The 24,212-nt window shown below is 33.9% G+C and overlaps 1 protein-coding gene across 1 annotated transcript; it reads right to left on the minus strand.

Annotated features, from left to right (window-relative positions):
* Window positions 1-39: 39 nt before the first annotated feature.
* Window positions 40-8,671, minus strand: LOC145318540 (E3 ubiquitin-protein ligase E3D-like). The gene is made up of 10 exons (XM_080159888.1): window positions 8,559-8,671; window positions 8,041-8,111; window positions 7,507-7,589; window positions 6,663-6,735; window positions 5,591-5,677; window positions 4,229-4,326; window positions 3,350-3,459; window positions 1,849-1,991; window positions 903-1,009; window positions 40-392 (listed from the first exon to the last, which is right to left on the minus strand). Exons 1-10 carry the CDS (start codon window positions 8,646-8,648, stop codon window positions 94-96), a joined length of 1,161 nt encoding a protein of 386 aa, XP_080016014.1. The 5' UTR covers window positions 8,649-8,671; the 3' UTR covers window positions 40-93.
* Between the last annotated feature and the right edge of the window lie 15,541 nt (window positions 8,672-24,212).

Below are 24,212 nucleotides of genomic sequence, written 5' to 3' on the forward strand. Positions count from 1 at the left end.
GCATCTTTTAAAAACCCATCTCCGGGGGGGGGGGGGGTATTTTTCAATATCACAACCAAACAAAAAAAACAGTAATTTAGGGATAAAAACGTATTATCTCCCAATTAACGGAATATAAGCCATGCTCATATCAATATTAAAATCCTTAATATTTCTGCAAGTTATGGGGAATCCGTCACAAGAATTATTTAGCATTTTACTTGCAGCTGAATACATTACTTCACTCATTTCTAATTCCATCTCATTCTGCCTCACAGGCAGATTTGCTCCGCTATTTATTTTTGGATTATGAAAAAATGCTAATTTTATCATTTTAGTTTCACTGGTAATATTACAGGTATGGACTTCTTGGTTGTAGCGGTAGCACGGTAGTTCAGCGTCCAGGATCCAAACTGTTTTGTATTTTAGTATCTTACAAATATTTTGACAAATGTCTATAGGTATGAAAGAAAAAAAACTTTAAGTCATATTCACAGAAATTTCAAATCAGTGATTTATAACTTTCTTGTTCAAATATTGAAAATAAACCTTACTACTTTACTAGATGGAACTAACGGCTGAGCCACTAGCATCTGTTGGATCTTTATTCAAATGTGTAAGTTCAGTAAAAAGGGGACAAAAAAATAACCTAAAATTATCCCAAGGCTTAAATCTAAAAATAAAATAGCCTAAAACCACTAATGGATCTGAATGAAGCTCCCCTAAAATGGAAAACTAAATCGGTTCAGCGGCTATTACAATCTTAAGCTTCAGACATTAAATCCACTTCTACTTTATATAATAGGAAAGAGAGCCATAAAAATCATTCTTGACGTGTCGCATTTTGACTAAATTCAGCATCACGACCATCTAAACTCATGAATTTCTAAAAACTTTCTTAAAAAAAAAACTAAAAAACATTCCTTGTGTGCTCATTTGTGTTTCATCACATTTCAATATTAATCTGGACATTCGAGAATTTGATTCCATTATTTTAGATTCCAGAAGAACACAAAAATTGTCTTCAGCACTAAAAAATAGGAAAAGAAATAAATTAGGGCTGGCAGGTTAAAAAGAATCATCTACCAGAAAATCTATTAGGGATTGTACTCTACTTTACACCATTGTTGATTCACATAATTTCTTCTATTATTCTATATCAGACAAAAACTGTAAAAAAAAATTAATTTCTCGTCAAATAAGACTGTTTGAAGTTATTTACAAAATACCTTCAGTAAGTAATATTATTTCTCGTATTCATTCGAATCCGGTGGATAGGAACCGGTTATCATCCATACGAAAAAACTATGTCTAGCATCGTATTATATCCAGCTTACTACGAATAAAAAAATGTACAATCATAAGCACCGCGGGGCTATAAAACTGGTTTTATTCTTATAATTGTACATTCTATATCCGCGGAAAGCTGTTTATAATACGATGTGAGAAATAACTATTAGCAATGAATGATTTAAAGGTTTAGTGATTTTAAAATCAAGTTTACATCTTAAAGGGAGAAGGTGGAACTGCGGGTTTTTAAACCAAAACAAAAAAATAAACTAAAACAAAGTTACAAGAGTAAAACTTTGCAAGGCAGATGCTTTAAGGTTGCACAATTTGGAACTAAAAAGAAACGGCGTCATAACTGTTGGAAAAACTGCCATCGAGAGCCAGCCTCTTTCTGTGATAATTGTCAAAAAATGCGCCGCTGTTTTTTTCTTCTTCAAAGTTTTACTGCATACTGCAAAGAAAATCTCCCCTCCTTTTAGAATATGTATGAAGTTTATATGTGTAATTACTACGATTTTAATTTAAAGTTTCCAATGCCACTATTACGAGATATCAACAACCATTACATAACAAACATACCTGGAAATTAACGGGCTCAGATATTCAGACTTCGCTCCTGCTTCACTTTGAACAATGACTGCATAATACCATATCAACAAGGAATCATTCATACATTTCCCTAACTCTGCGGAGCATTTGCTACATTCGACTCTTGAGCTCTCCTAAAGACAAGGACAATTATGTTCTAAAATAGGGCAAACATCAACAGGTCAACAACTTTGTAATTATGGCCGATTTTTCTTGGGAGGGAAGTCACGTGGTACAATCACCAAAACAGTTATAAAGGAGAACCATATCGGTTCAGAGGTTTGCAAGATCCTTCGGTAAAAACAAATAGACAAACAGTCATCCTGTTACTTTGTTATAAGGATTGTCCTTGTTATTAAAAATCTACTTGAATGTTTTCCTTTAATGATCTTTCTTAAAAATAACATAATCTACATATATTTCATAACGTAAATCAATTAGAGGTACCTACACTAAATAATGTTGACTTTGGATATCAATATAAAAAAAGTCTTATAATATCCAGAAAAGTAAAATCTAAAAGTAGAATGATGTCGGTCGGTCCGTCCCTTAAGATCTCGGTAACCACTGAACCGATTGGATTCTACTCTTCAGGGAATATACCTACTGGTCCTGTGGAGGTTTTAGGCTATTTTCTTGAGGCGTAGGACACCCCCAACCCCGAATTTTTTTTAAAAAGTTATCTAGGTACCTATTTTTTTTTATGGGGAACAATGTTTTTACAGGAATTCTTCACAGAAAACTACTGGCAGAACCAGTAGTATTTTTTATCTATTTTTAATTACCTCTTGGGGCAAAGCCCCTAGAGGCTAGGGGCAAAGCCGCTATTACTATAATATAAAATATTCACTTCTTTTTCATATGGATATTGACATGTAACTGCTAGTTTTCGTTGGAAAATACATGTCCGTTAAGATCTCGATAACCACTGAACCGATTGGGTTCTTCATTCTAGGGAAACTTAACATAGGTCCCATGATAGATTCAGATTATCTTTTAAAATTTTGAGTGATATTTATAGAAGAGTTTTGAGCGATAAAGCTAAAACAGATAAAAACAAATATATCAAGTTTCGTACTTATGAAATAATCCTTTTAAACGTACAAATATTATGGCGTTTTATAGAAGTTGTAAAGTTTATATTACATAAGCATTTTCAAATTGAAAATTCAAATATTTTACTAACTTTTGAATGGTGGATAATTACTATTAGATATAAACTTAAGAAAATTACGAATACCTATAACATTTCATAATAAGAAAACCCTAGTTTTTAGTTAAATAACATTTTTAGAAGCGGGACCATTTAGAGCTACTTCTTTTTGTCAGTCTGTCCTAAGGATAATTTGATTTACTCCACTGTAATTATTTTGCGAGCGTCAGCAAGCCTCAAATTTAAACCAGTTTGGATGCTTTAAGCAACGAGTAAACAGACAAACAAATTTCTAAGTACGTACAGTACATATTTCCAATATTTTTATCATTAGACTACCTCATGAATTTGAAAGGCAGCTGGTAAAAAGTTGTCCTTGCTCATGAGGAAATTTGTCAATCCATAAATGAAATCTCCTTTTCTGGCATCCAACTTTTTGGCAGTTGCACCTAGAAAAAAAAATACTCAATAGTACTCATATGTAACAACTCAGTAGGGTTGGGCCGGATACTTTTTTGGCCGGATACCGGATATCCGGTCTCGGCCGGATATATGGACAAAGTTCGATATCCGGCAAATTACCGGATATCCGGCCGGATTACCGGATATCCGGCGTCAAAAATCAGCCGGATATTATGTAACCGGATAGTTTGAATATCCGGTATCCGGCCGGATATTGAAAATGACCGGATATCCGGCCGGATAACCGGCCAGACCGGATATCCGGCCCAACCCTAGTAACAAGGATGAAAACGTATATATTAGGGACAGCCAAACACAAAGAAAAGAGGAAAGATAGATAAAATTTTCTAAAGAAAAGCTTCATAAAAAAATCTAGCTGTCTAAGTATCTTAATAACCGCAGAATAGTAACATTTCACCCGTAAAAATCCCAAAAGCATAACTGACGAAAGTGGTGATATAAAGCAGATGCTTTTTTGTCCAAGGAATCGTAAAAAAATCCCAAGGCACTAACATCCAAGCTATTACAGATAACCAACCATTTTATCGAATGACCTTTGTCTGGAAGTTTTAACTGCGTGGTATAGAGTTGTGACTGTTTTGGGCGAAGGCATTCCCCCTACTCTTAGTCGTGCATCTGACATACCAGCATTAGGTTTACTTTTACCGTCTTTATTTATGACGGGGCTGTGGTCGAAATTCGAACCAATCACCTCTCCAACGACGAGTTGAAACGCCACATGTTTCGCTACAGTACCTTTGGCAGCCAATGCTCTTGTACTACAACAAAACCAATTACTAGCCAGCTGGTTCCAATCTGACGAAGGTAAAGGCAAAACACGTACAGGTACTAGTCTAAAATTATAATATTATATATATAAATATAAATATAGCAAACGTATGTGTGATTCTACTTGATGTACCGTTTGCACCTAAGGGGGGGGAAGTTTGTACAGTTATAGGAAATGAAAATTCAGTACCAAATTTTGCCCTGGCCGTTTGGGCCTGTTTTTATAGTTATCAACCTAATTCTTTTTGTATGCTTTCTTATATGATTGGATCTACCTGTAAAATGTTGAAAATTGAATTTTTGGACTTTCCCTCTAGGGGCTAGTTGGGCAAAAGATCCCCCAAAACAATAGAATTTTAAGTTATGAGCTTATTTTTAAAGATATCGAGCTGCTTTTTTTAATGGAACCTTTTATTACATAGATGAGTTGATAAGCCACCCCATATTTTATTTTTGCACTTTACTTCTAGGGGCTTTTGGGGTAAAACCACACCCCCAAATACAAAATTTGTAAGCTTTTAGCTTACAAGTCCCTAGAGGTAAAGTGCAAAAATGAAATATGGAATGGCTAATCAACTCATTTATGCAATAAAAGCTTCCATTTAAAAAATCAGCTCGATATCTTTAAAAATAAGCTCATAACTTTAAATTTTAGTGTTTGGGGGGGTCTTTTGCCCCAATAGCCCCTAGAAGGAAAGTCCCAAAATTCAATTTTCAAAGTTTTACAGGTAGATCCAATCATATAAGAGAGCATACAAAAAGAATTAGGTGATAACTATAAAAACAAGACCAAACGGCCAGGCCAAAATTTGATACTGAATTTTCATTTCCTATAACTGTACAAACTTCCCCCCCCCCTTAGTTCCAAAGAAAAGTTAAGTTTGTTAAAATAGAGATGTTCACGTGAGAAAAAAAATGGTACTTTAATTAATATCTATACATACACCAACGAAAATTAAAATACATGTTTCTAGGCCTTGCGGGGACTTATCTCTACGGGATTTTATACCTGCTGGGCCCTTTAACCCTTACTTAATTAATCTAACCTAACCTTTTTTGTCACAAAAATTCCGTATAAATCTATCCCACACTTACTAAAATACCTACAGGATTCCTAAATTCTTAATGTGAAACATGAACATACAGACTTACTGGTAATATTAAAGGGTTGCTACGCAGTCTAAATTGTAACCTAACAGTAACAGGAATCATCAGGCCCAGTTAGATACGATAGGATATATTTCATGCCTAAAATACCGTAAAGATCTATCCGTTACGGACAAACCCTAATTCTAGAACATCTTTGCTTATAAAAAATATGCTCTGAACCTTGCGAGTAAAGTTTCACATGATTGGCAGCTGAGAAAAACTTCTTTTCCAATGTCAAGTTTTGGCTTAGGAGGACTCGACGAGAAACTGAAACATTATTTAACTGTTATATTCTTCAACATTCAATCATAAGGTGGCACGGAGGGCGGCACGGTCATTACGGATGATTTTCACATATTAGGATTCGGTCTTATCCTTATAATAAAGTAACCCGATGTGTGTGTTTGTCTGTCTGTACCGAAGGATCTCGCTAACCGCTGAACCGAGCGGGTTCTCCTTAACAGGGTAGATTCTCATAGGTCCCGGGAAGGGTTATAACTATTTTGGGGGAGGGTACATATAAATCTACATGAAAATTAATTCTTGGAAAATTATATAATTTTAAGTTTTTCACATTCACATAGGTACGTAGGTACCTACTCTTGTAATTATAAGATAATTGTATAACTTCTAAAACTTTTATGTTTTATGCAAGAAAAAAAACTAAAACGCAACTTTCTCGCACCTTTTACCTAATCATTTTTTAAAAAAATTGTCTTATGTAACTTATTCAACCAGACATCAAATATAGGGGTTTTCCTGTAAAACTAGCTAGGACTCTTACAACCAGGGTATTAGGTAATCTTAACACCTAAAAGATAACCAACCTTAGATTTCACGAGTATATAGTACCTTCAAATGTGTCTGTTTATTTATATGCAAAGACACTTTCTTCGACTCTAATTAATGGTTGCTTTCCCTCAAAGAGCCTAGCAAGCAGAGAACGGTAGTTCTACAGAACCTAAACCAGCGGTGCCCTAACCCTGAAGGGATGCCTTTTACCCAGTATAACTTAACCTAATCTGACCTATTATGGAACATGAAGACAAGAAAATCTAGCTTCCCCCCCCCCCCCTTTATTTTCAATTTATTTAAATAAGAGGGAGAGGGGGGGGCGGTCTGTGCCTGAATAGAATCTTTCAATGGAGGTACCAATTGATAACTTTTCAATTTCCCTAGTAAGACGTGTCGTGGTCTAGGCACAAATCCGACACCTCCACGGAAGCACGTAATCACTTACTTACCTACGTACCTATTTTTCAACATTTCCAGACTTGTATTCTTATTTTGTATTAAATGAAGAGATTCGCCGGCTCCTGTTTGAACCTGTAGATGAAAACGGCATTAAACCTTGCAACTTCAAAACTATTGGTCCAATTTATAATCCATAGGCATATGAAAATATTAAAAAACATGAATTTTTCTTGAAAAAGGAGAGAAAATTTTACACAATACCCGTGTAATCAAATGACATTTAATATCAACAATAAGAAAATATCCGGATCTACTGCAGTTCACGGTAAAATATTGCTGGTAAGCAATATTTCCAAAAAATCTATGAATTTTAAAGGCTGCTAGCTGCCAAACGGCTGAACGTACAGATCACGACCGCACACTGTTTTAAGCGGCATAAGAAGGCCTACAAATAATCTGGAAAGGCTATAAATCAATAATGCATAATTATCTCGCAGTGCAGAGAAATGCGCGAAAAAGACCTATTTTACGCATTTTTTCTTCAGAGAAGCTTTCCCTATGCATCTTTGGATCTTGGCTATTACAGATTATTTGTAGGCCTTCTTATGCCGCTTAAAATGGTGTGCAGGTATGATCTGTACGTTCAGCCGTTTGGCAGCTAGCAGCCTTTAAAATTCATAGATTTTTGGAAATATTGCTTACCAGCAATATTTTACCGTGAACTGCAGTAGATCCAAATATCCATATGTAACCCAACACACACACCCACACAAATTAAATATATATTACAAACAGATAAAGTAAGTTGTGTACTGGTTGCTCTTTCGAAAGGTTTATTTTACATAAAAAAATAATCTTTAATAGCAGATGAAAAAAAGTTATTGGGTAGGTGATGCAATTTTCCTGTAGACCATCCGATGACTTAACACCGAGTGGAGTTCTAAACCATATCCCATTTTCTTCCAGGCCTCGTTGTATTGTCAGTCTAAAAAAAATTTGTTTAGATATTTTTGGAAGATCTACAAAGATATTTTGTTCATTATTATCGATGCAAGTTAACAAGATAATTTAGGTAAAAAAAGTTAAGTGTACTACAGTACTATTGGAAATAAAATGCTTAGAAATTAGCGCGGCGTTTAAAATCACGGAACTAAAAAAGACGAGTTGAGGTATTTACAAAATTGTATCAACTTATAACTAGAAATTGAGCAAAAATGTTATGTCAAAAAAGATGTACAACTTTTTGGGAGAAAGTACCTTATCCCTCCAAAGAGAAATCGTTTATCAAAAATATCACCCAAACAAAATGTTTTTTTACTTTAACGATTGAAATCAAAATTAAAATCAAAAGTGGAGGTTCGACTAACCCTATATCCCTCAAGTGCCCCTAGATACCTCAAGGGGCGAAACCGCTATGATATAAAAGAGCACCTTACCTATTAGTTTGAAAGTCCATTCCTTTGAAAACAACTTGTTGGTCATTTATGATCATAGTTGAACCTTCAACCTAAAGTTAAATAAAAAGTTTAAAAGATATTATTCAAAATATTTGATCAGGCAAACTTAAGGCTAGAATTAAGGTAAGGAAATAACATCCATCAGACAACAAACATGTAGTTTGTCTCATTCTTGACGACGGGAAGCTTAACTCTAACAGAACTCAAAAAATTCTCAGGGACTTTACAGGATAATGGACAATAAATTGAAGTACATCAAAATTACACCTCTTTTAGAAATAAAATATTGGTTAAAAGGTGTGGGGACTTCTAGTTTGAACCAACCAATCAAGATTTGATAAAGTTGAAAAAAAAATAGAAGGTACAGTAAAGACATAGTCACATATTTTCATACCTAATAAAAATTGGGAAAGGGATAAAATGAACACTAAGTTAAAACTCTTCCCCAGTACAAGTCTCGAACCCAGTATCTCCATAATGTTTAGCAGATGCATTACCTGAATTTCATTTGTAAGAGGTAACCGTTTATCCACTACAACTACGCTGGCAATATTGAGTCTGGATAACTTATCCACGTGAACTAACATTATAGATTTCTGAAATGAAAAACATTTCTAACCATAGTACACAATTTAACTTGCAAACAAAAACGACAAAAGGGCATACTTGTACTTGTATAATCTGATTATAGAGATGCTTTGCTTAAAATATTATATCTTATTAATACATTGTTCTAAAAATATGATTAATAGGCCGGAAGATAATTAAAACATACAAAAAATAATTAACAGCTCGCGTGTTTTAACGATTTAGAGTTACTACACTTTCTGACTCATACCTATATATTTACAGGGTCAATCATATAATGTTTTAAATCGATAGGATAGTTCTAACATGCCTAAATCAATTAGAAGAGCCAACCGCGTTACGTAGGTTATTACAACCCTAATTAATAAGCTTCGCTTTAAAACAAAAAATATACGTCTTTTTGACTACTACAACGGTAAAATAGGCCGTTCAACCTATCTAAGGATTTAACATACAAACAAGGATGACAACATCCACATAAATGAAAATTGCAGAATAAGAAAGTCAGATAAACGAACATTCACAAAACATCTCAGATGATCTGTATTTAGGCCTACACTGATGTTCCAGCCTAAATACACTTTTCGACCTCTAATTAACCTAATATAGCGACTTGGAAAGTGACTACCATTTAATTAGCTCTGTTCTACTGTTTATTTGTACCTAACCCCCAAAGGGCTGCTTCTAGGCTACTTTCCCGATCCTAACTCCTTTCCTACCATTAATTATGCAATGGTTAGGTTTACTGCCAAAAGTATAAATTAAACTTTATATTATGAATTTAATTATGTAGGAATGAAAATTCCTTAAAAATCGATCCCTAAACTATTTAATTAAATTAAGATTAACATGACAGAACGTACATACTCACATTTTAAGAATGGTCTATAGAGACTCTTCGCTTATTACGTACAATACCTGATGGTTCTAGGAATCTATATAATTCCAAAAATCTGCATTATTAAAATTTTAAGAGGACAATACAATTCTAACATGCCTAGATTAACGATATTTAGAGCTTTCCGCTACGGACGTTCCGACCCTAATTATAAGGTAGCTTCGCTAATCATCAAACAAATATTATATAAATAACACAAACAATTCCTTTTCTTCACAATTTTTTCATCCTATAAAAATCAAAGCAGTCAAATGTACAGCTGCTTAGCCAGATTATCATGCAGTAGTCACCCGCAGAACACATTTGTTTCCACCAATGAAAATCGAGAATAATAAAAGTTTCTCGCCTCTGATTCGCTATTTGTTCGGGTTTGTTAAGAAAAAAAATCCCAGCCTATAAAGGGGGTTAGAATAGAGTTGTTATAAAAGATGGTAAATCAGACAAAATTATCCGTAAAATTCAACAAGAATTAATGAAGCAAACGAAGATCTATGTTTATTGTTTAAATTCAGTTCAATATGGTTAATACGGATTATATAAAAATCGAAATTTTAGACGAAAAAATTTCCACAGGCAAAGCTTTTTAAAGAAATTCTACCTATTAAAAGTTGACTTATTACATGATGAAATGAAAAATTAACGTTATTTCATACCTTAATACTTACTGTTTTAAACTGATAATGTTATCAAATTGTTGAACACTGTATTCCGATTGGTTCCAAAAAGAAATTGAGGATCTGTTCTTTCTGTTTTTATTTGCTTTGACATTTTATACCTCAACAAATTTCCCCGTTCTATAACAATTTGGATGTGTAAATGCTTCCACAAAATGATAAATTCGTCCTAGACTAATAAAATATTTAGATTTAATCGAATTTTTTAATGTTTATAATATAACACAGTCGTACTTTATTTGTCATTTTTATGATGGAAAATTTGTTAAGAGAAAAATTATGTTTATTTTGGTAAAAGGAAAGCAAAATCCTTTCTGCATTTGAAAAGTAACAATAAATAATCGCTTTTTATGTTTCTTTTCTATAATTCTTTTTTTTAAAGTCATATTGGCAAGGCATTTTCATATTCTATGCCTCATTACACCCAATATTTTTTTTAGAATACCCACTAAAACCATATCTAATACTAGGCGAATTATTTTTATTCTACACGAAACCTTGTAAATAAATAAACCTTGGTAGTATAAGGAAAATGAAAGGTTGCGTGTTTTTTTCCTATTTTTAAATAAAAAGAGGGAAATTATAAATATAGAATTTTATAAATTTTGCTCTAAAAAGAATGTTGTAATTAAGGTACCATCTCAATGTTTTTAATTCCTTTAAAAACTGCATTATTAACATTATTGGTATTTATCAAGAACATAATTTTTTTTTTTGGTTTTAATTTATGCATCCTCAAACTAGATATATTTCTAAACTTGATAATATTAGTCTATTAGCAAAAAAAGGGTGACAACATCCATAAAAGCGAAGCTCTGAAACAGTAGGACAAACGAACATTTTAACACTTGTAGAGTGTCATAACTAAAACTCAGAAGATAAATATATAAAATTCGAAACATAATTGTAAGTAAATTTGTTGAAAAATTGCTTATTAAAGATAATGTAAAAGGAAATACATTTTAGGACTTGATTATAGAGATAATTCGCTTATAACATTGTACAGTGTTGTCCTAGGAATCAGTATTCCAAAAATCAGATCAATATTGGTCCCGGATCGGATAATTTTAATGCATAAAAATTTGTTGTTAAAAAAGTTAAAAATCACATATTTAAAATGGACATATGGACATTCTGGTAACAATTATAGAGTCTCTACGCTTTCTAAATCGTACCTAACTACTACAGGAATAACTATGCTAAGTTTGAAATCAGTAGGACAATTCTAACATCCCAAAATCCTTAATATGTTCGAAGGGAATTTAGATGGAATTTGGGATGAGGTTTGTTTTAAACATAGGCCAGTAAGCAAAGCAAGTTGTTATTAGTAAAGTCACTAAACCTCTTATAGTTGACAAGGATGTCATCATCCACTACAGAAAAACTAACATTGATAAATTGTAACTCCACTTTTAATATTAAAGCAACAATATTATTTTATAATTTAAAGAATCCATATTTAAATTAATACACATGGACTTTTTAGAAAAGTTTTATATTAATATGACTATTCTACATGCCTAAATAAACGATCAGAGCTGTCCGTTACAGTAGTACTAGCCAAAAATATCCTTCTTGATATACTTAATTGTAAAATTTAAATCGCAAATTTAATCTTATTTGAAACGTATATTCTTTAATTTCAATATTAATCTTTATGAACTATATTATTTTCTAAAAAAAGTTTAATGGATTAAAAAATAGATTTTAGCTAAAATGTTTTTTCAATTACATTTTTTCATTAAATCTATTCATAAGATTCGATGAATTATTATTAACAGCAACGCATTTTTTAAAATGTTAAGTATGTCGTTGGTCTGTACATTTAGTTGCCGTTTTCTCAGTAAGGCATATTTAAACGTTTCAATATGTAATCCTATAATAAATTGGTTCTTGGAATGGTAATTCTTATGACAATTGGGAATTATTAGTGTGTTAAGCGAAGTATCTCTAATATCAATATAAAAAAAGAAAAGAAAATACGTCCATTCTTTTTTAATAACTAGCGGCTACGCTCCCAAGGCCTCAAGGGGCACTTGAGGAGGGGGGGGGGGGGGTTGAATTTGATAACCCAATTATTTGTTTTAGATTTAAACAGAGATTTTTAAATACCAGTTTTAAAATATTAAAACAGGTGTCAAATTCTATCTTTTTTGTTTGTTCTAAAGTTTGATTTGTTGAGCTTCGCTTTTGTGGATGTTGTGATCTTTGGTTAAAATTCAAAAAGCAAAGTTTTATTTTAATCTGGGTTGGTACGAACATAAAGGATAGCTACGACCGTTAATTTTGGTATGTTAGAATTGTCCTGCCGAATTCAAACTTTGCATGACAAATCCTGTAACAGTAGGTGTAACGCTTAGCAACTCTGATCGTTACCAGAAAGTCCATACATCCATTTAAAACAAGGTTTAATATTATAACCCAAGAATTTCTATAATCTGTCCTAAAAATGTATCCTGTATGTAATAAATTTTGCAACAAATTAATATACAATCCAAAAATTATCCTGCCCATTGAGTTCTGACAATCCACAAGTATTATTGTTCGTTTGTCCTACCTTCTGATTTTAGATATTCGCTTTTTGGATATTGTTAGTTATCCTTGTTCCTATTTAAACTGTTTTTAACCTATTTTTTTATCATATATCAAAAATATACTATGACACCAGTAGAATCAGACTGCAGAGCCCAAATTTGAATTAAGTCCCCAATAAACTTGTTTGGGGGGATTTAAAAATCAATTTTATATGTTGCTGTGATCATTTTGATGGAAGCAAAAGCATTTTTTAGTTTGGGGTTAAAATGTTTCTTACAGAACAATTTGATGTGATTCAGATTATATCAATACAATAATAAAAACTCTACTCTGTTCGATGCAAATAATTTTTTTCTAAAACAATAATTTATATAGAAGAAATTTAACATTAAAATAAATCATATTATTCTGAAGTCTGAACCAATTAAAAGTCTTGTTTCATTACAGTTTTTTACAATTCAAAAAAGAGTGTTTTCACAAAGTGACTTATTTCCAATGTAGTTAAATAATTTTTATTTAATTGAAATGAAAAGAATGAAAACTATACACATAAAAGATACATGCTTTTTAAAAATATTTAAAAAAATAAGTTTGAATAATCTTATATTTTATCATATTTGTATATGTGACAAAAAAAAATTGTTGTATTGCGTAAACGTTTGTTGTCATCTTTCACTATTTAACCCTTTACAGCCAATTTTTTTGTGTTTTAAATAAGTGATGGAAAACAAGCACGATAAAGTTAATTCATTGATATATTGTAAAGAACTAAGTTTTTAATGAATTAATTTAGATGAAATCAAAAGGCCTAATTTTACTCTATACCAGAATACTATATATATGAAGCAAAACACTCTAAAAGCTACGAATTTTACCCAAATAAAAAAAGACCTTTTGCTCTGATCAAAAAAGACCACAGCAACAGTAAAATTAATTTTTAAATCCCCTCAAAAAAGTTTATTGGGGACTTAATTCAAATTTAGGCTCTGCAGTTTAATTCTACTGGTGTCATAGTATATTTTTGATAAATGTTTTAAAAATAGGTTAAAAACAGTTTAATTAGGTTTCTACGTCTTTAACTTCATCTTGACTTCAATTGTTTGAGACCGACCCTAATTATAGAAAAGCTTCGCTTTTAGAAAGAAGAAATGAACGGAACTTTGTTGATGGAGGGAAGAGACAACATTTCAATTAAAATAAATAATATTAATCGCTGCTAAATTCTTTTGTCGTGGGTTTTGCGGTCTTTTCTCTTGTTCTTTAATCAAATCAGATCTTTGGCAGGTGGTGTGCACATAAATTAGCCAAGAAAACGTTTGAATTGCTCTAAAATTATTATTTGGCATTTGTCAGTCCGACTGTTTAATTTAAGTGTAAGTTCCTTGCAAGTGGACGGATTTTAAAATTATAATGTCTTAATTGATGATTTATTCAAAATACCTTTCAAACAAACCATGTGAATTTAGTCTTTATAACGACAAAACTGGAATTAATCTTACTTTTTTATTTTACTATCCGCAGAAAACTCTCTATAATACGATGTGATAAATTAGTTATGTTTTAATAAAGATTTTTTAAAAATCTTATTTTTTAGTAATAATGTGTGATAACTACTGAAATGTCAGGTCAAACTGATTACCGACCTTCTTTAAAAGGAATTAGCCCGCCCCCCACATAATTGTTTTACCAAAAATACCGCAAAATTATCCAGGTATTTCTTTCAAAATCTCTAGACGTACAGCGCACGGCATCTCTTTGATTTTTTTATTACAAGTGTGGGTTGAAAAAAGTTTGATTATATCCATATTATGTCATTTCATATTTAATCTATAATACAAAGTAGAACGATGTCTGTCTGTTTGTTTGTAGCGAAGGATCTCGCTAACCGCTGAACCGATCGGGTTCTCCTTTACAGGGTAGCTTCTAATAGGTCCCGAGAAGGTTTATAACTATTTTCTTGGGGGGTGGGACACCCCCTAACTACCCTGAAAAATGAAAAATACCCCCCCCCCCAAAAAAAAAAATTTCCTTTTAAAACTGAAATTTAAATAGTGGGGTCGACTACCCCCCCTCCCCCAAAGAACAATTTTTTCCATTTTTTTAAAATCTAAAATACGAAAAATTGGTTTGATCAAACCTCTTGGGGCAAAGCCCCTAGAGGCTAGGGGCGAAGCCGCTAGTATAATTATAAACAAATTTTGGGTATAGTCCTTTCCATGACATCGCTCCATATGGGGCGATGATTTTCTATAGCTCCTTCAAGGAGCTATAGCATAGCCTCTTATCATATGGAGCGATGTGATAGCCCCTTTTAAGGAGCGTTCATATCGCCCCTTATGATAAGAGGCTATGCTATAGCTCCTTCATGGCCTCTTAATAGCTCCTTTAAAGGGGCGTTCATATCGCCTCTTATGATAAGAGGCTATGCTATAGCCCCATGATGGCTCCTTTATAGCCTCTCCATCGCCCCTCCGTAGTCCCTTACCTTAATTTATATAACAACCCACTTGATGGCCCCTACATCGCTCCTCCATCGCCCCTTCTCCAAATTTATATTACATTGTACTTTGATGGCCCCTACATCGCTCCTACATCGCCCCTTCATCGCTCCTACATCGCTCCTTCATCGCTCCTTCTCCAAATTTATATTAAATTGTACTGTGATGGCCCCTACATCGCTCCTACATCGCTCCTTCTCCAAATTTATATTAAATTGTACTGTGATGGCCCCTACATCGCTCCTACATCGCTCCTTCATCGCTCCTACATCGCCCCTTCATCGCTCCTTCTCCAAATTTATATTACATTGCAACTTGATGGCCCCTACATCGCTGCTACATCGCTCCTTCATCGCTCCTACATCGCCCCTCCATCGCTCCTACATCGCTCCTTCTCCAAATTTATATTAAATTGTACTGTGATGGCCCCTACATCGCTCCTACATCGCTCCTTCATCGCTCCTACATCGCCCCTTCATCGCTCCTTCTCCAAATTTATATTACATTGTACTTTGATGGCCCCTACATCGCCCCTCCATTGCCCCTCCATCGCTCCTACATCGCCCCTCCATTGCTCCTTCATCGCTCCTTCTCCAAATTTATATTACATTGTACTTTGATGGCTCCTACATCGCCCCTCCATCGCTCCTACATCGCCCCTCCATCGCTCCTACATCGCTCCTTCTCCAAATTTATATTAAATTGTACTGTGATGGCCCCTACATCGCTCCTACATCACTCCTACATCGCTCCTACATCGCTCCTTCATCGCTCCTACATCGCCCCTTCATCGCTCCTTCTCCAAATTTATATTACATTGTACTTTGATGGCCCCTACATCGCCCCTCCATCGCTCCTACATCGCTCCTTCATCGCTCCTTCTCCAAATTTATATTAAATTGTACTGTGATGGCCCCTACATCGCTCCTACATCGCTCCTTCATTGCTCCTACATCGCCCCTTCATCGCTCCTTCTCCAAATTTATATTACATTGCAACTTGATGGCCCCTACATCGCTCCTACATAGCTCCTCCATCGCTCCTCCATCGCTCCTTCATCGCTCCTACATCGCCCCTTCATCGCTCCTTCTCCAAATTTATATTACATTGCAACTTGATGGCCCCTACATCGCTCCTCCATCGCCCCTTAATAGCCCCTTACCTTAATTTATATAACAAAGCTCCTATATGGCCTCTCTATCGCCCCTTAATAGCCACTTAATTTAATTATATAACATTGCCCCTACATAGCCTCTCCATCGCCCCTTAATAGCCCCTTACCTAAATTTATATAACATAGCCCCTACATAGCCTCTCCATCGCCCCTTAATAGCCCCTTACCTTAATTTATATAACATAGCCTCTACATAGCCTCTCCATCGCCCCTTAATAGCCCCTTACCTTAATTTATATAACATAGCCCTACATAGCCTCTCCATCGCCCCTTAATAGCCCCTTACCTTAATTTATATAGCATAGCCCCTACATAGCCTCTCCATCGCCCCTTAATAGCCTCTTACCTTAATTTATATAATCCTTACCTTAATATATATAACATAGCCCCTACATAGCCTCTCCATCGCCCCTAAATAGCCCCTTACCCTAATTTATATAACATAGCCCCTACATAGCCTCTCCATCGCCCCTTAATAGCCCCTTACCTTAATTTATATAACATAGCCTCTACATAGCCTCTCCATCGCCCCTTAATAGCCCCTTACCTTAATTTATATAACATAGCCCTACATAGCCTCTCCATCGCCCCTTAATAGCCCCTTACCTTAATTTATATAGCATAGCCCCTACATAGCCTCTCCATCGCCCCTTAATAGCCTCTTACCTTAATTTATATAATCCTTACCTTAATATATATAACATAGCCCCTACATAGCCTCTCCATCGCCCCTAAATAGCCCCTTACCCTAATTTATATAACATAGCCCCTACATAGCCTCTCCATCGCCCCTTAATAGCTCCTTACCTTAATTTATATAACATAGCCCCAACATAGCCTCTCCATCGCCCCTTAATAGCCCCTTACCTTAATTTATATAACATAGCCTCTACATAGCCTCTCCATCGCCCCTTAATAGCCCCTTACCTTAATTTATATAACATAGCCCTACATAGCCTCTCCATCGCCCCTTAATAGCCCCTTACCTTAATTTATATAGCATAGCCCCTACATAGCCTCTCCATCGCCCCTTAATAGCCTCTTACCTTAATTTATATAATCCTTACCTTAATATATATAACATAGCCCCTACATAGCCTCTCCATCGCCCCTAAATAGCCCCTTACCCTAATTTATATAACATAGCCCCTACATAGCCTCTCCATCGCCCCTTAATAGCTCCTTACCTTAATTTATATAACATAGCCCCTACATAGCCTCTCCATCGCCCCTTAATAGCCCCTTACCTTAATTTATATAACATAGCCCTACATAGCCTCTCCATCGCCCCTTAATAGCTCCTTACCTTAATTTATATAACATAGCCCCTACATAGCCTCTCCATCGCCCCTTAATAGCCTCTTACCTTAATTTATATAATCCTTACCTTAATATATATAACATAGCCCCTACATAGCCTCTCCATCGCCCCTAAATAGCCCCTTACCCTAATTTATATAACATAGCCCCTACATAGCCTCTCCATCGCCCCTTAATAGCCCCTTACCTTAATTTATATAACATAGCCTCTACATAGCCTCTCCATCGCACCTTAATAGCCCCTTACCTTAATTTATATAACATAGCCCTACATAGCCTCTCCATCGCCCCTTAATAGCCCCTTACCTTAATTTATATAGCATAGCCCCTACATAGCCTCTCCATCGCCCCTTAATAGCCTCTTACCTTAATTTATATAATCCTTACCTTAATATATATAACATAGCCCCTACATAGCCTCTCCATCGCCCCTGAATAGCCCCTTACCCTAATTTATATAACATAGCCCCTACATAGCCTCTCCATCGCCCCTTAATAGCTCCTTACCTTAATTTATATAACATAGCCCCTACATAGCCTCTCCATCGCCCCTTAATAGCCCCTTACCTTAATTTATATAACATAGCCTCTACATAGCCTCTCCATCGCCCCTTAATAGCCCCTTACCTTAATTTATATAACATAGCCCTACATAGCCTCTCCATCGCCCCTTAATAGCCCCTTACCTTAATTTATATAGCATAGCCCCTACATAGCCTCTCCATCGCCCCTTAATAGCCTCTTACCTTAATTTGTATAATCCTTACCTTAATATATATAACATAGCCCCTACATAGCCTCTCCATCGCCCCTAAATAGCCCCTTACCCTAATTTATATAACATAGCCCCTACATAGCCTCTCCATCGCCCCTTAATAGCCTCTTACCTTAATTTATATAACATAGGCCCTACAAAGCATCTCCATCGCCCCTTAATAGCCCCTTACCTTAATTATATAACATAGCCCCTACATAGCCTCTCCATCGCCCCTTAATAGCCTCTTACCTTAATTTATATAACATAGCCCCTTCATAGCCTCTTCATCGCCCCTTACCTTAATTTATATAACATAGGCCCTTTATGGCTCCTGTACAGCCTCTGTAATTGTATTGCCCCTTCATTATAGAAGGTAGGGCATTAAGGTAAGGAAGGAATGTGACCCTCTACAGTTTTAAATTTAAGTTTTAAAAGGATGACAAGGATGACAACATTTATAAAAGCAAAGCTCTGAAACGGTAGAAAAAAGTTTAAAGGAAGCCTGCAAGAAATACCACGCTTTAACTGCTGAAAGACTGCCACAAGTAGACCAAATACCCCAAATTTGAAGCCTTCAGCTTCTATAACAAAAAAGTTCTAGGCATTTTAAAATGACATTTTATGTACAATGGAAATTTTGAAAGAATTGCAATGCTCATGTTGAAAACTTTAAAATTAAACTACGTGGCCTAGAAACAAAATTATAAGCTTATTTTTTTGTCATAAATTTAGGTTTCCAGTAACTAATTATATTTTTACAATAAAAATACCCATTTTATAGTCAAAATCATTAAAAAAAAATAAGTTTTACTTGCGTTGTACCGAATGTACTGTAGCCAATCAGAAGGCTGAATCAGCTTAACAACCAATCACAGCTAAGCTTGTATTAGTTTACCCCTTTGTTTCCGCTATGATTTTCGTTTAAAAATGCAATTTAAATCGATTTTTTTTCATAGATTTTGACTATGAAATGTGGTGTTTTTATTGTAAAAATGTAATCAGTTACAGGCAATCTAAGTTTCTGACAAAGATAAGGTTATAATTTTATGTCTAGGCAACGTAATTTAATATTGTTTTTTCTTTTATGAGCATTGGAAATCTTTCAAAAATTCCATTGTACATAAAATGCTATTTTGAAATGCCTAGAACTTTTTTGTTATTGAAGCTGAAGGCTTATAATTTGGGGTATTGGGTCTTCTTGTGGCAGTCTTTTAGCAGTTAAAGCGTGTTATTTCTTGCAGGCGTCCTTTAATGAACATTAATAATGTAGAGTGTCAGAACTGAATAGTCAGAACATAAATTTAAAATTCGAAACAAAATTGTAAGTAAATTTATTGAGAAATTGCTTACATGCAGGAAAATGCTTAAGGACGTACTCACATTTTTTGGACTTGATTATAGATATGATTCGCTTATAACATTCTATTTTGTTGTCCTAGGAATCAGTATCCCAGAAATCAGATTAATCGGATAATTTTGATACATAAAAATTTGTTGTAAGTTAATAATTAGTATGCTTAAAATGGACGTATGGATATTCTGATAATGATTATAGACTTTCTAAATCGTACCTTTCTACTACAGGAATCACATGCCTAAATTAACGAAAATAGCTAACCGTTACGGACGTACGGACTGATCCTTAATATAGAAAAGCTTTGCTTTTAAAAAGTTAAAAAGATTTTTTGAGGGGATGGGGTAATATTTTTCTTGGGGTGAATTTTCTGGGAGGGTGGAGATACCCTCCCTCGAAATAATTATAAACCCTCTATGAACTTAAAAGAAGCTTCACTGTAAAGGAGAACCATATAGGTTCAGCGGTTAGCTTTTCTACAGACAAAAAAAAGATTACTACTTTATATAATAGGTTATGAAAAAGGAAAAAAAAGCAAGATAACAAGGATAACAACATTCACAAAAGCAAAGCTCTAAAATCAGGAGGTCAAACATAAATTTTGTTAAAATTAGCGTAAATCTATAATACAAAGTAGAATGATGTCTGTCCATCCGTCTGTCTGTCTGTCCGTCTGTCTGTCCGTCTGTCTGTCCGTCTGTCAGTCCCTTAAGATCTCGGTAACCACTGGACCGATTATATTCTACTATTCAGGGAATATACCTACTGGTCCTGTGGTGGTTTTAGGCTATTTTCTTGGGGGGTGGCACTATGTTCCACGAGTGACAAAAAATCGTTTTTTACATTTTGGAAAATACAATTTTAAACAATTGATTAGTAATATACACAAGTTTTTGGAAATATAGCCGAAAGGATTAGCTTTTACTATGAAAAATAAGAATTTTATGTGCAATTATACCAGAGGTATGGAATTAAGCTCCTTTTCATCATTGTAAACAACTATTTTTAAGGTCAACTAAACTACATTTCAAATCATCGTGGACCCTTTATTTTTAAAGCTATTTTTAAGTATTATATATTTTTGGAATCAGTATGTAATAATTTATACGTTTAGCTTTTAAAAGAAGTCAAATCTCCATTTTTTGTTGTAATTGTAGATGGTTTTCTTAGCATTACCGATTTCTGTAAAATAGACAATTTTCTTCCAATGAAAATTTTACGTTTGGTTCCAGATCTTTTAAGACCAAAAAAGTCCAAGCAAATCCTCTTACATGGTGATATTAGATGTATGTATAATATCAGAGAACTTTACCCTGTGTATGCGAAGGTATGCGAAGTTTGTTTTTTTAAGCCCTAAAGATACTATGGTCTATCAAAAAATAACAATTTTTAAAGATATAAAAGTAATTTATTTTTCTACTTATTTTTAACACATATATTCAATTAAACTAAAAGAAGAGAAAATTTTTAAATAAAGATAATCCCTAAATGTCTAGGCTCTTATCTGAACCATTTTACCTTTTTATTGGGGGGGGGGGGGCGAGGGGGGGGAATGCCCGACTTATATCCACATCTGAACCCATTAAAGCTAGAAGTTAAAAAAATTGTATGTGGTTTTTAGTTCAAATATATATTCTTATTTAATTCGTTAGCGTTAATTACTCCCTTCACCCTTTTATTAAGCAACCTTTTTCCAAAGGTGCTTTCATACTTATTAAAAAAGACAAATAGAATTTGTATTGTTTAAGATAGAAAATGCTTCCTTTCAAATAAATTGAAAATAAAATGAAAGTCTTTCATATCAGAGATTTATAGGGATTAGACAATGGCCGAGAAATTAATGTACATTCCCAATGCTAATACACAAAATTGCCCCTTCTATAAATTATAATTAGTGATTGAAACGTTTGGGCGCTCAACTAATAAACCAACCAATCAAAATTCAATAAAAGTCCCACAAATTGTTATGCCCACAAATAAGAAAACGCTATTTTGTGAATTTTGGGACTATTATAATTAATAGCCCATTGTCCACTCCCTCCCTACATATACACACAGAAAATAAATAAGAAATAGGCTCATCTGTATGTAAACTTTAGATTAGAAATCTCAAAATACATATTTCGGCGGCGGCGATCGGCGAGGAAACGGCGGCAAATTTTCATATAATTTCAGTAGGTCACACATGCTTGTTAGAAAAGCTTATGTTTAAAATTTGAAGTCTATAGGTCAAAAATTGCGGTCTCAAGAGCTGTTTAAAGATTTCAGAGGGATCAGGACATGCAGGATCATACCTGGACCCTGAAATTGACTTAAACACTTAAATTTCATATTGGTATGTACTAGTATAGGATATTTTAGTATTTGGTAACTTAAAATGCTTAGTTTAAGGCAAACAAAATATTTTTACTCTTTACCTGTATGACCCTGCCAGGTTTGCTGGCATCCTGTGCCAGCCAGGATGGAGATATTTAAAATTTCGCCATTATATTGAAAGATATATGGATACTTATTGCTATTTAAATAAAATTTCATCAAAATTTTAAAATATACACTCTCTATGATTTTTTGTCATTTTTTGGCTTTTCTGGAACACGGTGGGTGGGATACCCCCAACCCCCCCAAAAACAAAAAAATCCCCCCCCATTTTTTTTTTTGCTGAAGATTTTCTTGGTCCTATTACGAATTTCGCCAAAAAAAAATTTTATCACCTCTTGGGGCAAAGCCCCTGAGGCTAGGGGCGAATCTGCTAGTATAGAATATAGTAAAAGGGCATAATTTTATTTTTAGTATTTGATTATAATACTAAACCTTGTTGTCCTAAGAAACATTACTCCAAAACCCAGATGAATGGGACAATGATATTATACAAAAAAATGGACGTACATACTTTCTAGTAATGAATATAGTATTGTACCCAACTGTTATAGAAATCATTCTGCAAAGTTTGAAATCGATAGGATATTTATAACATGTCTAAATTAAAGAAAATGTCGTCTAACCGTTTGGACGTACGGACAAACCAATCCTTACTATAGAAAAGTTTCGCATTTAAAAAGGAAAATTATAATGAAAATATAATGAATTAATAAAATAAATATAAATAATATAATAACATAATGAAATAAAGAAAAAAAATAAACTAAGAGAATGAAATTTTTTAGTTAAATAGAAATTTGAATAAGGATCATATAATGGACAAACAGACAAAGTAAGTTATAGAGCAGACTTTAAGAGAATATGCTATTACTCAAAGATTATCACGAAACCTAAGTCTTTTGAAGCATAATTGAGAGACAGACAAAATAATTTATAGACTGGATATACATATGTCATGGGAATATTCACTAAAAATCTCAACAGTCTATCTTTAACAATAGCAGAGAAAACCACATGCTTAACTTAATGAGAAGAGCAATGACGAAAGGACTAGCCCTAATTGTAGAAAAGTCTCTCTTTTAACAAAGAAGTATTTTTTTTGGTCTGAAGCTTAAAAATTTCATAAACTGACTAAATTCTCCATTTAAGGGAAGCTTCACATAGGTCATGGGATGGTTTTTTGCTTTTTCATTTTCAGATTTAAGCCCCTAATTGGTTTAGGCTATTTTTCTGCCTCCTTACATTAAAAAGAGCGCAGCTGCAAGTGAATAAGAAAAGAGAAATATAAAAGAAGAATACATATTATCCTATTATATAAAGTAGTAAAACATAAACAAACGTTGGAGTGGACAAACCTAGGAATGGGACAATCGTCGGAGTGGACATTGCTTATGTAAAACGCAGGAGTGTCTTTTATTTTATTTATAAGATAAAAATCTTTCAAAACAAAAAAAAATCTTGAATATCTTTTCTCACAGACTGAAATTTTAAAATCAGTCTAACAGTTTTCCAAAGTAGGTAAGTTCTATCGAAAGGCAAAGGTTTGAAACAGATAGAACATTTCATTAAACTAAAACATATTTTTTTCTCACATTGTTTACAACTGTCAAATATGTTTTTTTATATGCCTAACCCCTGCAGGGGGCTTATTTGTATATTTATATCTTAACCTAACCTAACCTGTGTAGAAATAACTAAACAAATGTTGTTGAAACCTAATTTTTATGATATTATAGACACTTCTGCGTTTTACTTATATAATGTCCACTCCGACATTTGTCCGAAATATCCTGTGTTTGTCCACGTTAGTAAGGCTTTCTGTTCTGAAACTTAAGATCTCAATAACTACTAAACAGATTGGGCTTTCTATTTCAGGTAAGCTTAATATTTGTCTTGTAATGGCTTTAGGCTATTTTATTTTAAGTCGAGGGATGGTTTTAGGCTATTCTATTTTAAGTCCTGGGAAGGCTTTAG

This window comes from Acartia tonsa, chromosome 5 (genome assembly GCF_053477335.1).
Source record: "Acartia tonsa isolate MP-2025a chromosome 5, ASM5347733v1, whole genome shotgun sequence".
NCBI lineage: Eukaryota > Metazoa > Arthropoda > Copepoda > Calanoida > Acartiidae > Acartia > Acartia tonsa.